Genomic DNA, 12,329 nt, shown 5'->3' with positions numbered 1-12,329 from the left:
CTACATGACCTTGAATAAGTTACTGAATCTCTACTTTACATTCCTCATCAAAATGTAAGAGTAATACCTCTCTCAAAGTTGTTGTGAGGTCTCAGAGTATGTAGAGTTATTCTTTCAACATTTATAGACCTATTAAGTGCCAGTCACTGTTCAGAGGTTAATCCCATAGTATTGCATAAAATGCTAGCAATTACTGCCAGGGCCACATGTTCTCTGCTGCATCCACAGAGGCCCAGGCCCCAATAGTCAGTGCAACTATACTCCTACCAGCCCCACAAGTACTGCAGATCAGGAGTGATTACATCCCAGGAAGGAGGCCATTTCTCTTTCCCATTGCCACACCAAGGGAAGGTCAGGGTCAAGTTTCTTATACTGTTTCTGAAAGGACAGCCCAATAGATGTTAACATGATCAAATTTCTCAAACAGCAGCCTCCCAAGAGTGACAGAGGGTCATAGGAGCTAAAGATGGCCTTCCCGTACATCAACACAAAAGTCAAATTATAGAGTGGGGCTAATTCTGCTGCCTCTTAGAGCAGGGATCCTTAGTTTAGTCCAAAGTCAGGGAATGATGGGCTTGAGATGGGTGTGCATTGACAGGGTTGGGGTAGGAGGTGTATGGGTCCACAAAGCCCTCACAAAGTTATTTGTAAGAGTTTGTATAAAAATTTGTGTATATACATCTCCTAGAAAGAAGGCCCATTACATTTATCAGCATCTCAAGGATTTGAAGATGAACCATTGTCTTAAGATGATTAGGAAAGAGAGAAGGAAAAAGGGTTTAGTTCTTTCCATTCAGGGCTGCTAGCCAAGGCTCAGAGTTGCTGCAAACAATACTGGCTCACATCTACTTCCCATCCCAATCTGGCCTCTGTCCACCATACCCCAGAAAACAGACAGAGAGGGACCTTGGGGATAAAGGTCTTTATTCAACAAAGTGATCTCACTCAGTAACAAAAGAACAGGAGGTATCAACTCCACCAAAGGTCTGGAGCAGTGTCCACCTCTGGCACAGGGAGCATGGCCCACTAACAGATCAGCTGCAGCTCAGAACCTTTGGTGGCCACTTAGAGGTCATAGTTGGGGTTCTTCCGAAGGATAACAAAACCTTCCAGAATGGGGGTAACAGGAAGATATTCCTCAGTGGCCAATTCTGCCCGTTCCCCGTGGGCCAACAACACTGGGGTTGTGTGTGTCTGGAATCCTGTGATAGCCTTAGGTTTGCCAGCCTGGCCCACCACATCCACTGCCTGTAGGGTGAGAAAATTGAGATGAAGGGACCCCAGATAGCAATGCAGCAACAACCCAGAGCCCATACCAGTTTCAGAGAAGCAGGTATATGTGCATTCTCCAAGTTATAGAATACAGTCTGAGCCCTCCTCTCCACTTAACCCCTCACCTGGCCCACACGGACAGACACTGGCAATGGTCGCAACTCCTCATCAAATGTAACCAGCATTCGGGGCTGCATGGCAGCCACCAGCCCATACAATACATAGTGAGATTTGCCTAGGATGACTGAGGGAAGAACACATGACAAACATAGTTAGAGACATTAGCACAAGCCTGATCTGAACCTAGGGACCCCACTCCAGCCCTGACTCTTTAACCCGTTATATAGCTGAACCCACATTCCTCTCCTCATATAACCTACTATAAACCAGAGATGCCCCCACCTTACTCTGCTCACAGCCCTCAAACTTGATAATCACTTTCTCCCAGGCACTCAGGAGCAGAAACTGCACTCAGTTCTCCTTTCTCAAAAGAAAATATCTTTGGGCCAGATCAAAAGTATGCTAGATATGCCCTAATCGGTGCTCAGTGGTTACAGCATTGGACCTTGGATGGAAGGGTTGCGGGTTTGATTCCCAGTCAAGGGCACGTACCTTGGTTGCAGGTTCCCCAGCCCCAGTAGGGGCGAATGTGGGAGACAACCAATCAATGTGGCTCTCTCAAACTGTTTTCCCCCCACCCCCTCACTCTCTCTGGAAATCAATGGAAAAAAATATCCTTGCCCTAACTGGTTTGGCTCAGTGGATAGAGCGTCGGCCTGCGGACTGAAGGGTCCCAGGTTCGATTCCGGTCAAGGGCATGTACCTTGGTTGCGGGCACATCACCAGTAGGAGGTATGCAGGAGGCAGCTGTTCGATGTTTCTCTCTCCTCGATGTTTCTAACTCTCTATCCCTCTCCCTTCCTCTCTGAAAAATCAATGAAATATATTTTTTAAAAAAATCCTTGGGTGCCCAGCCGGCCTGGCTCAGTGGTTGAGCATTTTACCTATGAGCCAGGAGGTTACAATTCGATTCTCAGTCAGGGCACATGCCCGGGTTGTAGGCTCAGTCCCCAGTGGGGGCGTGCAGGAGGCAGCCAATCAGTAATTCTCTCTCATTGTTGAAGTTCCTCTCCCCTCTCCCTTCTTCTCTGAAATCAATAAAAATATATACATTTTAAAAATCATTGAGTGAGGATTTTTAAAAAAAAGTGTGGGAGATAAAAAAGTTTCATGAGGTCCATCACAGGCTCTAAAAACTTTTAGAATGGTACAGAGCTAACTCAAAGCCTTGCTCATAAATGATCAAGATGGCCCTGGTAGGGATGGAGACAGGGCACCAGGTGCCACCATATAAGATTCCTGACAGGAACTCACTGTTGCGGACATCCAGGAAAGAGACAAGCACAGTGAGCAGCCCAGCCACAGCCACTTGACTCATAAGCTGCCGGTCACTGTGGTAGGGGCAGAGGGTCAGTGTGCCCTTCCCTAAATGCGTCAGGCCCTGAAAAATACAGAAAGTAGAGGTGAAGAGTCACATCTGAAAAGACATCACCTAACTTAGCTACACAGAAATCCAACTCATTCACATCCTCCCTCCAGACTGAACTCAAGGTCCCCTTCATGTCACTACATGTCTCCCATCCCCAGAGATATGTCCCTTAGCAAACTCTAAGGAACACAATTCTATTCTTTACCTGTGCCAAGCGCACCATGAAGAGGTTGTTGGGGTCCTTGGCATGATACTGGGCTAACTGGCGCAGCATCGCAGCCAGACGGGCATTATTGGTACCTGGAAATGTTAAGCATCACAGAGTATTGAAAAAAAAAGGATCCTCAAACCTTCCCCCAAGCTGCTTATGATCTTTTTCTGACTGATACTCACCACTGCCCACCATGCCCATGGCAAAGATAGAGTTATAGGAAACTTCTGGGTCAGCATCATGGGAAAATTTGCTTAGAGTATCCAGGATGTTGAGTCGTGGATTTGAAACAGAAATTAAGGCCAGTGCTAAAGGCACAGCCCGTCGGAGTGTGGGCTCCCCATATCTCAGCTGGTAATAAAAGAAAATAACAAGAGCATCACAGAAAACAGTAAAAATAAGCTTTGTTACAGGAACAGACTAATAGGTAAAAGAGGCTTTAAACAAGTTTATAGAAAGGGCACAGAAAAAACATTTCTCAACCATGAAAACCCATCAGGAAAGTTTCCTCTAGGGAACCCCAGGCATCAAAATCAGTATATTCTCATCCTCTCCATGCGATACTCACCAGGTGGCCAAAGGTTCGTAGTGCCATCTCCGCACCAATCTCCTCCCCCATAGCAATAAGGGCAATCCCCAGCACAGCCACTCCCTGCAATTGAAGAGGCAGCAGAACCCAGTAAGCTCAGGCAACAAAAGACTCACCTCTGACTGGAGTCCTGCCTGGAAAGAAAAAGCTGTCCTGTGGGGCACACGCTTCCCCCTCATGTATGAAACCCAGCCATGTGCTATGTCAATACACAGCCATACTCAGAGGGGTTCAAAAGCCAACCCAAACCAGCCCCGCCCTCCACCCTGCAAACTTCTCTTCCCTCAGAGCTCACTCCGAGAGGGCCTAGCTGCCCACAGCACCTGATGTGCTCCCATGTCAGCGGGAGCTTCCTTCTTGTCCTTGTCCTTCTTTTCCTTCTTGTCTTTATCTTCCTCCTTTTCCTTGGAGTCAAAGTGTTCACTACAAATGTGGAGCAGTTGCTGCACCTTGAGTACATTCCCAGAGCCTGTAGCAGGATGGTGAGAGTGAGGAAGGGTAGAAATGAAGAGGTACCAAGGAAAAGCATACTCCAAGAATAGGAGAAGCTAACCAATCTAATACAAATCCGAATGACTGAGCCAGGAGAAACAATCTGGAAAAAGGTCCAGGAGAGAAATGGAGTCACTGGGAAGCACAAAGACACACACCTGCATAGGCACACACATCCACCAGTGTGTTGGCAAAGCTGCGGAATGGCTCTGACACAACCTCCAGCGCAGCCAGGATTGCTTCAATGGCTTCTCCCTTCCCTACAGGACAGATTCAAGGGGTCAGAAGACACTTGCTTCCATACACCACAGCCTGACACATAAACTGTCCCTGTTGTATCCATTTATTGTCAGCCTTTTGCCCAAATAGAGAGACATCCCCTCACCCAGGTGATTGAGGCCCAATCCAAGAGGAAGCCAACGAGCATAAGTGTCCTTGAGCTCAGTCTCTGACTTCTCCATGATGGTCTGAAGGATAGTGGAAGTGACATCTCCATTGCAGGATCCCACTGCTATCATTCCACAGGCTAGAGCTGTCACACCTGCCACCTAGAAACAGGAAAGTCAGTATTGCACATAAGTTGTTAAAATAGTTGTTTACCTATCTTAACTCCAGACAGCGAATCCCTACAATCTGCTGTAACTGCACTCGGTAAAAATTCCTTTCTGATGGTAGGTCAAAATAACAACAGTAGCAATAATTCACTGAATACTTGCTATGTCAGCCACTATGCCACCTGCTTTGCATACTATTAACATTTAAGCACAACAATTCATGAAATAGTTCCTACTGTTGTTCCTCTTTTATTGGTGAGGAAAACAAGCCAAAAGAGGTTATGTGTCTAAGATCACATTGCTGATAAGCAGAGGTGGGAGGATTTGAACTGAGGTCTTTCTGACTAAAGCCTATGCTATACTTGCCATCACTAAAACAACTCTGCACAAGTAAGAAAATTTAGGGTTGGCCAATAACTAACCCAGTGAGTGAGAATAACCCACCCAAACTGGGTTAAGTTACTAGCCACTCTAGTCTGGTACTTCTCATGGATCCCAAGGGCTGGAACTAGCAGCAACACCACTGGGACTTAGAATCCCAGTTCCAAGGGATTTCACTGAAAGTAATATAATTCCCCACTCTCCCAGCCCCAACTCCATTTCTTCTTTCACTATTTATTACAGGGGGTGGTAGGACTTGAGTATTTCCCCACCTCCCATAAATGACCAACAGTCTCTATTCACCTCCATACTGGACTTGGAATCTCCCATCACAGGCAGCAGCAGTGTTAGAACATCTTCACGATTTGAGCCAGCATAGGCCAAGCCTAGCCTGCAAAAGCCAGGGAGATGCAGTCCCCAACACACATCCAAGGAAGGAACAAAAAGAGGAATGGTCATTCATTCATCATTTCAACAGTCACAAAGAGCCAAGTACTCAACAGGCATAATGGTAGTTCTTGGCAATACAAAGGTGAAAAGGGCCAATTCTCTTTTTCACAGAGATTTCGGGATGAGCACAACCAGAAAGAGAAGCAATAAGCCTTACCCAAAGATAGAACCAAGTCTCATAGTGTTGCTGTTGTGGAGAACATAGTCTGAGAGCAGTGCCAGAGCAGGGTCACACTCATTCCGGACCGCAGAGTTCACAATGCCACAGGCCAGGAGGGCTCCGGACTGCAAAAATGCAGAGATTCTTCACTCAGGCTACTCTACCTTCCTTATCACAAAGACGCAATACAGGCCTCAGAGCAGCACCTGCCTAAACTGGCGTTAAAAACCAGATAACTTACCAGTGAAAGGGAGGCCCTGTGGGCCCTAGAACAGGGATGGGGGATGTCCCCATTAGTGGGCTATGCCCAGACCAACCTTGATGTAATCCTCAGAAGAGTACAGGTACTTGTCAATCTGGGTGAGACCACCGTCCACATCCCACAGCAGAATCATGCCAAGGGACGCAGCTGCACTCAACATTCCTATACCAAGAAAAAAATCTGTCTTAAAATGGTCCTACCCTGAGAAAACTGTTATAAAGAGCTCTCCCAGGAACTGCACTGGGGAACACTTGTCAGGTAACAGATGAACCTAGGAGGGCAAGTGTGACCAAAGCAACACAAAGATAAAGTAGAAACAGAACCATACCATGGTCCTTGTTCTTGTAAAGCCATTTGTTGCCATCATCTGTCAGCAGCTTATCCTGGCCAAAGGCTGCATTCACAAAGCCATTCACAAAAGAAGAGGCCAAGTTCATGCGGGCAGAGTCCACTTGAGAGCCACTGCCCCCAAACCCTGCACAGGAGGGAGAGGAAAGAAAGGTTGGTTTAGAGTGGGGCAAGAAAGAAACCTGGAAGCTTTCTTGGTTCTGAGCTGGCCACCTAGGATCCTCTATCTCTGCTCCCACCAGTGACCTGGAGGAAAGGTATGTGGGAATTCTGAGCTCTACAGGATAAATGTGTTTGGCCAACCTATCACTTCCAGTACAAGGGGCATAATTAATAATCCTCCAATCCCCACACACATGCAGATAGCTACTCACTATTGTTCTCCAGGTGGGTTTTATAGATGTCATCAGGCACCTTGGGCTCCATGATATCCAGCTGAAGAGAAGTCAGAGGGTCACAACTGCTCCCCCAGTCCTCCCTTAGCTGTCCCTTCTGATATCCCACTCAATGGAAATTCTAACCCAGGAGTCCAGTCAGTTACAGTCAGGTAGAATCACAACCAAGAAAGCTTTGATAGAAAAGGGCAGTCTCACCTCCCGAGCTAATGCCAAGAAGTTGCTATTGAGCTGCACATTGGACATGATCTCTGTCAGGTCCTCATACTCCTCCACATCTTCACTCAGCTCCAGAAACACCCCATGCCGGCCCAGCATGAATGCCATCTGCTTCTGTACGACCCTGTGGGAGAGAGCCATCACAACTGCTCAGCGCCTACCCACTAAGGACACAGAACAGCCCCTCAAGCTCTAACCAGAAACTACATGCTCCCACCCACGAGCTTATCTCTTCCTCTGCAGACTTCTTCCCTACATACACATCCTTGCAAGAGGTGAAGATGTCTTCTACCAGTTCCATGTCATTGAGCATCAATGCCAATCTGAGAGCTTCAGGGAAGCGACTGAACTTTCGGAACACACCCAAGGCACAGCGCAGTAGGGCAGAGTTCTCAGGCTCAGGCACATAATTCACACAGCTACAGAGGTAAAAATAAAGGAATCAGAAGTTTCAGACATACATATACCCCATTTACTTCACTTACCAAAAATAAATACTAAATACTATATATATGGTATCCAGGCACTATGCCAGAAGCTGGAACTACTAAGGAGACATGATGTTTCTGTCCTCAAGCAGTTTACAGACATCAATAAATTAACTACAGTTTGACACTACCTATGATGCAAATGCTCTGAGAAAGCAGAGGAGGCACAGTTAAGAGAAGAGTGCTGGGACAGTAGGCCTGCCATCATTCCCTACCACACTGCTCACCTGGTGAGATAGAGGCAGACCTTTGCATACGCATTCTCATCAATGTCCTTCTCCAGCATATCCACCTGCTCAATTTCCATGAGCAGGTCGCAGGCCTCGTGCTCTGCGTTGTGGGCCATGTTGTATGGGACAATCTCCTTCACCAGGGTCAGCAGTGGCTCCCGCTGTGTTTTCTCCGCGTCATCCAGCTCCTGCCACTCCTTGGCCACTTCTCCTGCTAGATGCCTAATGGATAGACCCACACCATTAGGGGACACAGCTTCAAAGGAAGCACTTCCCTGTGGGTCAAGGAATTCAGTGTCTGGGAAACTCAACACACTGGTACTCCAAGACAGATAACACTCTAGGACTGAACTCAGAATTATGTCTCAGAACCCCCTTCAGAGTCCCAAGAAAAGGTCTTACCTGACATACTCATGACCCCACGATGCCAATTCCTCCTGGGAGCCCACTAGCCGATATTTGAGGCACTCACGCTCCCCACTCATGGTCATCGCCAAAACAGAGATGATATCAGCAGCAAAACGCTTTAAAGAAACCAGTCTTTAAAGTTAAATCCAGGGTAAGGGGAGTATCACACTATGGAATCAAGATCACTTGCCACTATCCCCAAAATTACGTATTAACTATGCACCAACCTCTAGAAATTTACACGTTAATTTCTAAGTTAAGCCTCACGGTAACTCCAGGGTTAGTACTGATATCTCCCTTTTATTTGTTTAATCCTCACCCAAGGATATGTTTTTATGGATATTTAGAGAGAAAAACGATGTGAAACATGGATCAGTGCCTCCCATACACACCCGACCGGGGATTAAACCCACACCCTTTGGTATATGGAACCAACCAACGAAGCCACCCGACCAGGACCCTATTTCCCTTTTAAACAAACATGGCTGAAGGATGGTGATAAGGAAGGAGTGGAGAAAGATGGACTCAACTTTATTCTATTCACAATAATAAACTACTAAAAGCTTTTAAGCAGAAAAGACTCACAATCTAGAAAGACAACTATGACTGCTGTATGAAAGACAAACCGTGTAGGAAGTAAAAAATACAAAGAAGAAGGCCAGTTAGGAGGCTGCTGCAGTAATTCAGGTGAGAGCTGAAGACTTCCTAGTTTAGGGTTGTTACAACAAGCAAAGAAGTGACTGAACTAGGTAGGTGTTATTTTAAAGATAAAACAAATGAATGTACAGGGGATATAAGGAAAGGAAAACGTTAAGGTTAAACAAGTAAAATAGGTCATGATAATAAAATCCCAATGTCTGACATGAATGACAGGAACGGTATCTTCTGAGAAGGCAATCCTCCTATCAGCGCTTATGTGTTTTGACTATGACAGCTCAGGTCTCAGGTCTAGCAGGTTGCCTGTGACTTCCATGAGCGCCACGGCTCCTCGTGAAAAGGAGTTCCTACACTAGGCCTCCACCAGCCTCTGAAACGGTTTTACCTTATTCTCCCCGGGGGCCATGTTCTCATAGATTTCCTTCAGCTTGCCATAGTGTGGGCGCAGGAACTTGAGAGGCTTGGGCACTGAGGTCATGGAAGTTGTAGAAGAACGAATCTGTCTCCGCAGTTCCTCCAGGGCTGGCCGGTACAAAGACGTGTCCTTCTCCTGATCAGGAGATGTGGGGGGCAGGCAAAAAAAAAGAGGCACGTCCCTGAAGTCACAGTGCATGTGTTTAACGGCTCCCCTGGGAAAATCACTGCCTGTATTCCTCTGCGATTCCCCAACCACCTGCACACCGCTTGGCACAAAGACAAATGACCCGGGCGAGAAGTTCACGCATTGCTTCTCCCGGAGAGAAAGCTACAAAATGCTTCAACTGTCTTTTGTTACATTCCTCCCTCACAACATCATCATAACACTGATCCTAACACGGTCCACCTTTCCCTACGCCTCGCATCGTGTTGCCTCAGAATGGAGTAAAGCAAACAGGTGGGAAAGCAGCAAATACCCACCCGCTTATGTTACCATATCGTGACTCACCCCCAGCCGTTCCACGAGCATCTCCAGTTCATCCTGAAGCTGTTTGTCCTCCTCAGACTGGAGGGTTGGAGGAAGAAGCTCATCAAGAGAAGGAATCGCACACACATCCTCCCCGCCTTCCCCCTGGGGCAGGTGGCCAGTAAGCCTGCCTCTTCAGGAGAGATCAGGTGGGCGAGGAAAGGCCGCGGAAGGGGGAGCCCTGCTGGGCAGGCAGCTGGCTTCTGGACCAGTCCCGCTGGAATGCCGCTTTGAAACAGGGGATGACAATGATCCATCCACCTCGGACCACCTCACGAGGCGGTGATGAGGGCGAGTGAGGGCGGCGGGTGAAACAGCGCGGAATTGTGGATGCGGGGCAGAGAAGCAGGGTGCCCGGGGCCCGGGGGGTACCCATCCGCCCTCTCCCGGGGACGGCGGGGCCGTTGGGAGTCTAGCCCGAGGCCTACGGAGCCGCCGTGACTCAGCCCGCACCGGGTTCCGGAGCCACGCCTCACCAGCTCCTGCTCTTTGTCCTTGTCCCCGGCATCCTGCCGCTCCTTGCCGCCCGGCTTCTCCTCCGCGCCACCCGGGGTCGTCGATGGGGGCTGTTGGGGCTGTACCGATGTCTTGTCCCGGCCGCCCTCCTCCATCTCCACTGCCACTGCCGGCCAGCTGCGCGCGCACCCCGCTCGCCCCGCCCCGTTTCCCAGGGAGCCTCGCGCGTCTCTCTGGGCGCCCCGCCCTCCCGCTCCGGAGCCCGCCTGGGACCGGAAACGACGCCTCGGCCTGGGTCGGAAGCTGCAGGAAAACTACAGTTCCCAGCTGCCCGCGCGGCACGGGCGCAAAGCTGGGACCGGGAGTTTCCTGAATGCCGCGAGACTGGGGTGTGGGATTCGGGCGTGCTCGCTGCGGAGGGAGGTGAGCCGGCTGTGCGCCTGGAGACCGCCCATCGCTTTCCTCTTGGCGCTGTGAATAGTAACCCACAGTGACACCCCAATTGGCTGCCGTGGTGGGACAAACGGACGAAATTCTCGAAAGCCGGGACACTTGATTGCCGTCTGTGTGAAGTTTGTGTAATCTATGTGCAGCCTTACTCCACTGTGGAGTATTAACCTTATTACGTTCCCTCCCCGCTCCCCCAGTTGAAGGAGTGTGCTCTAATATTACCATGAGAATGTGGCTACCGTCTGAAATCCATCTGTGGAGCCAAGGGGAGTATTATGCCCCGGTGCTGTGTCGGGCTAAAAACGGAGCAAGGCAGCGTCTTTGCCCTCGGTGTGTCTTGGTCTTCCTCAGGTAGGACGGACACCGACATGACTGATTTTAAGTATCACCGACTGTCTCACAGCCTTTTGAGTTTGGTAGGGTTGTGTCCATTTTACAGAGGAAATCATATATGGTAAGGAGTCGAATTAGGATTGCTCAGTCTTCCAAGCTCCTGACTTGCAGGCAAACCTCAAAGTTTCTTCAGTTCGGGCTATGTGTATGTCTCTAGGTGAGAAAAGAGGAAGTAATTCTCCCCTTCATCTGGTGAGAACACTCACCATTTGGCCTAGAGTCATTGTATGGGTTCTGAAGCATAAAAGAACACAGAAAGTTTATTTAAAAAATCAAAAACAGCCCGGCTGGTGTGGTTCAGTGGTTGAGTGTCGACCTATGAACCAGGAGGTCACAGTTCAATTCCGGTCAGGGCACATGCCTGGGTTGGGGGGCTTGAATCTATGGACGAGAGGGGCCACATGCTGACCTGACAAGCTCAGGGGAGGCCTGCTTGGTGGTCTTGCAAACTCAGAGACCTAAAGTAACCACAAAGGATGGTCTGAAATTAAACTTTAACTAAAAACAGTTATGGTGGGCAGTTATGTCCTAGGCCAGTATCTTCACTGACAAGGTCAACCTTTATCTTAACTGAGCCTGTGTGTCTCTTTGCATCTATGATAACATACCCTTGAAATGTCTGGGTAACTTGTAACTTCCCTTTTTCTGGAGCCCCTGGGGCACAACCAAATGTTCTGGGTGCCAGGACAGATACCACCAATTCCTTCATTATCATGTTAATTGATCCTGCACCCACCTAAGTATGTGTCTATCATTTCACTTTTTATTCAATCCCAGGGGTTTCCCCTGCTTTGCTTATCCCTCCTCCTTAATCTATCACCAATGAATTTCATGTAACCCACCTACGTTCCCTCCTTTGAATGCAAATGCATAAATACAAATGTAGACCCACCATTCTCCAAAGCATTATCTCAATTCGTTGAGGTTCTGCTTCCCGGCATATGTCGACAGTTTGGCTCAAATAAACTCACAAAAATTCTTTACAGGTGTCAATGGTTTTTATGTTAACAAATCCCAGTAGGGGGCGTGCAGGAGGCAGCCGACCAATGATTCCCTCTCTTCATTGATGTTTCTATCTCCCTCTCTGAAATCAATTTTAAAAAGTAAAAAAACAAAAAACAACACTAGCACAGTGTGGTTAGCACTGAATGAATGTTGGCTAAATATTTGTATAAATATAGGTGTAACGGTCTGAAGCCCATTTTAAAACCTGTTGCTTTTTTCCCACTCAATGCTAGGATTCTGGGGATGACTCCTGACAGACATTGAGTAGACTATAGCTGTTCTGCCTATACTGTCTCTGACTTCAAGATGTCCATATATGGTCCTGCTTTCTTCAGTCATCTGTAAAGGTATTTCTCCTAAATCTCTCATTTATCCATGACTTCCTTGTATCAGAGCACAGATTTTGTCTTTGATACCAGTTATATCCCATCTTCGAGGAGATGGGGTGATGTGGCATAAGACACAGGCTGTTAACAG

General features: G+C 48.1%; 1 protein-coding gene across 2 annotated transcripts; it reads right to left on the bottom strand.

Moving 5' to 3' along the window:
• Positions 1-905: 905 nt before the first annotated feature.
• On the bottom strand, positions 906-10,202 carry PSMD2 (proteasome 26S subunit ubiquitin receptor, non-ATPase 2). 2 transcript variants are annotated; one of them, XM_081088289.1, is made up of 22 exons: positions 10,025-10,173; positions 9,680-9,776; positions 9,531-9,587; positions 8,991-9,155; positions 7,943-8,064; positions 7,538-7,762; positions 7,083-7,241; positions 6,802-6,946; positions 6,583-6,643; positions 6,189-6,335; positions 5,916-6,022; positions 5,596-5,723; positions 5,292-5,379; positions 4,439-4,601; positions 4,212-4,313; positions 3,885-4,030; positions 3,541-3,624; positions 3,155-3,323; positions 2,967-3,061; positions 2,647-2,773; positions 1,398-1,516; positions 906-1,248 (listed from the first exon to the last, which is right to left on the bottom strand). In XM_081088289.1, exons 1-22 carry the CDS (start codon positions 10,054-10,056, stop codon positions 1,066-1,068), a joined length of 2,721 nt encoding a protein of 906 aa, XP_080944415.1. In that variant the 5' UTR covers positions 10,057-10,173; the 3' UTR covers positions 906-1,065. The 2 variants fall into 2 exon arrangements, with proteins under 2 accessions (XP_080944415.1, XP_080944414.1); XM_081088288.1 differs by lacking the exon at positions 9,680-9,776 and having other exon boundaries at positions 10,025-10,202.
• Positions 10,203-12,329: the final 2,127 nt, after the last annotated feature.

The sequence above is a fragment of the Myotis nattereri genome (assembly GCF_964212035.1).
Source record: "Myotis nattereri genome assembly, chromosome: 3".
NCBI lineage: Eukaryota > Metazoa > Chordata > Mammalia > Chiroptera > Vespertilionidae > Myotis > Myotis nattereri.
This window is presented reverse-complemented; position numbering and strand designations above follow the sequence as displayed.

Bases quoted from the DNA above. Each gene is read 5' to 3' on its own strand.
- PSMD2 (XM_081088288.1), bottom strand. From the start codon at position 10,159: ATGGAGGAGGGCGGCCGGGACAAGACATCGGTACAGCCCCAACAGCCC. The intron at 8,065-8,990 runs GTAAAACCGTTT...GTTTCTTTAAAG, and splicing joins TGGCCCCCGGGGAGAATAAG to CGTTTTGCTGCTGATATCAT. The intron at 3,625-3,884 runs GTGCTGTGGGCA...CTTCAATTGCAG, and splicing joins CTGACATGGGAGCACATCAG to GGAGTGGCTGTGCTGGGGAT.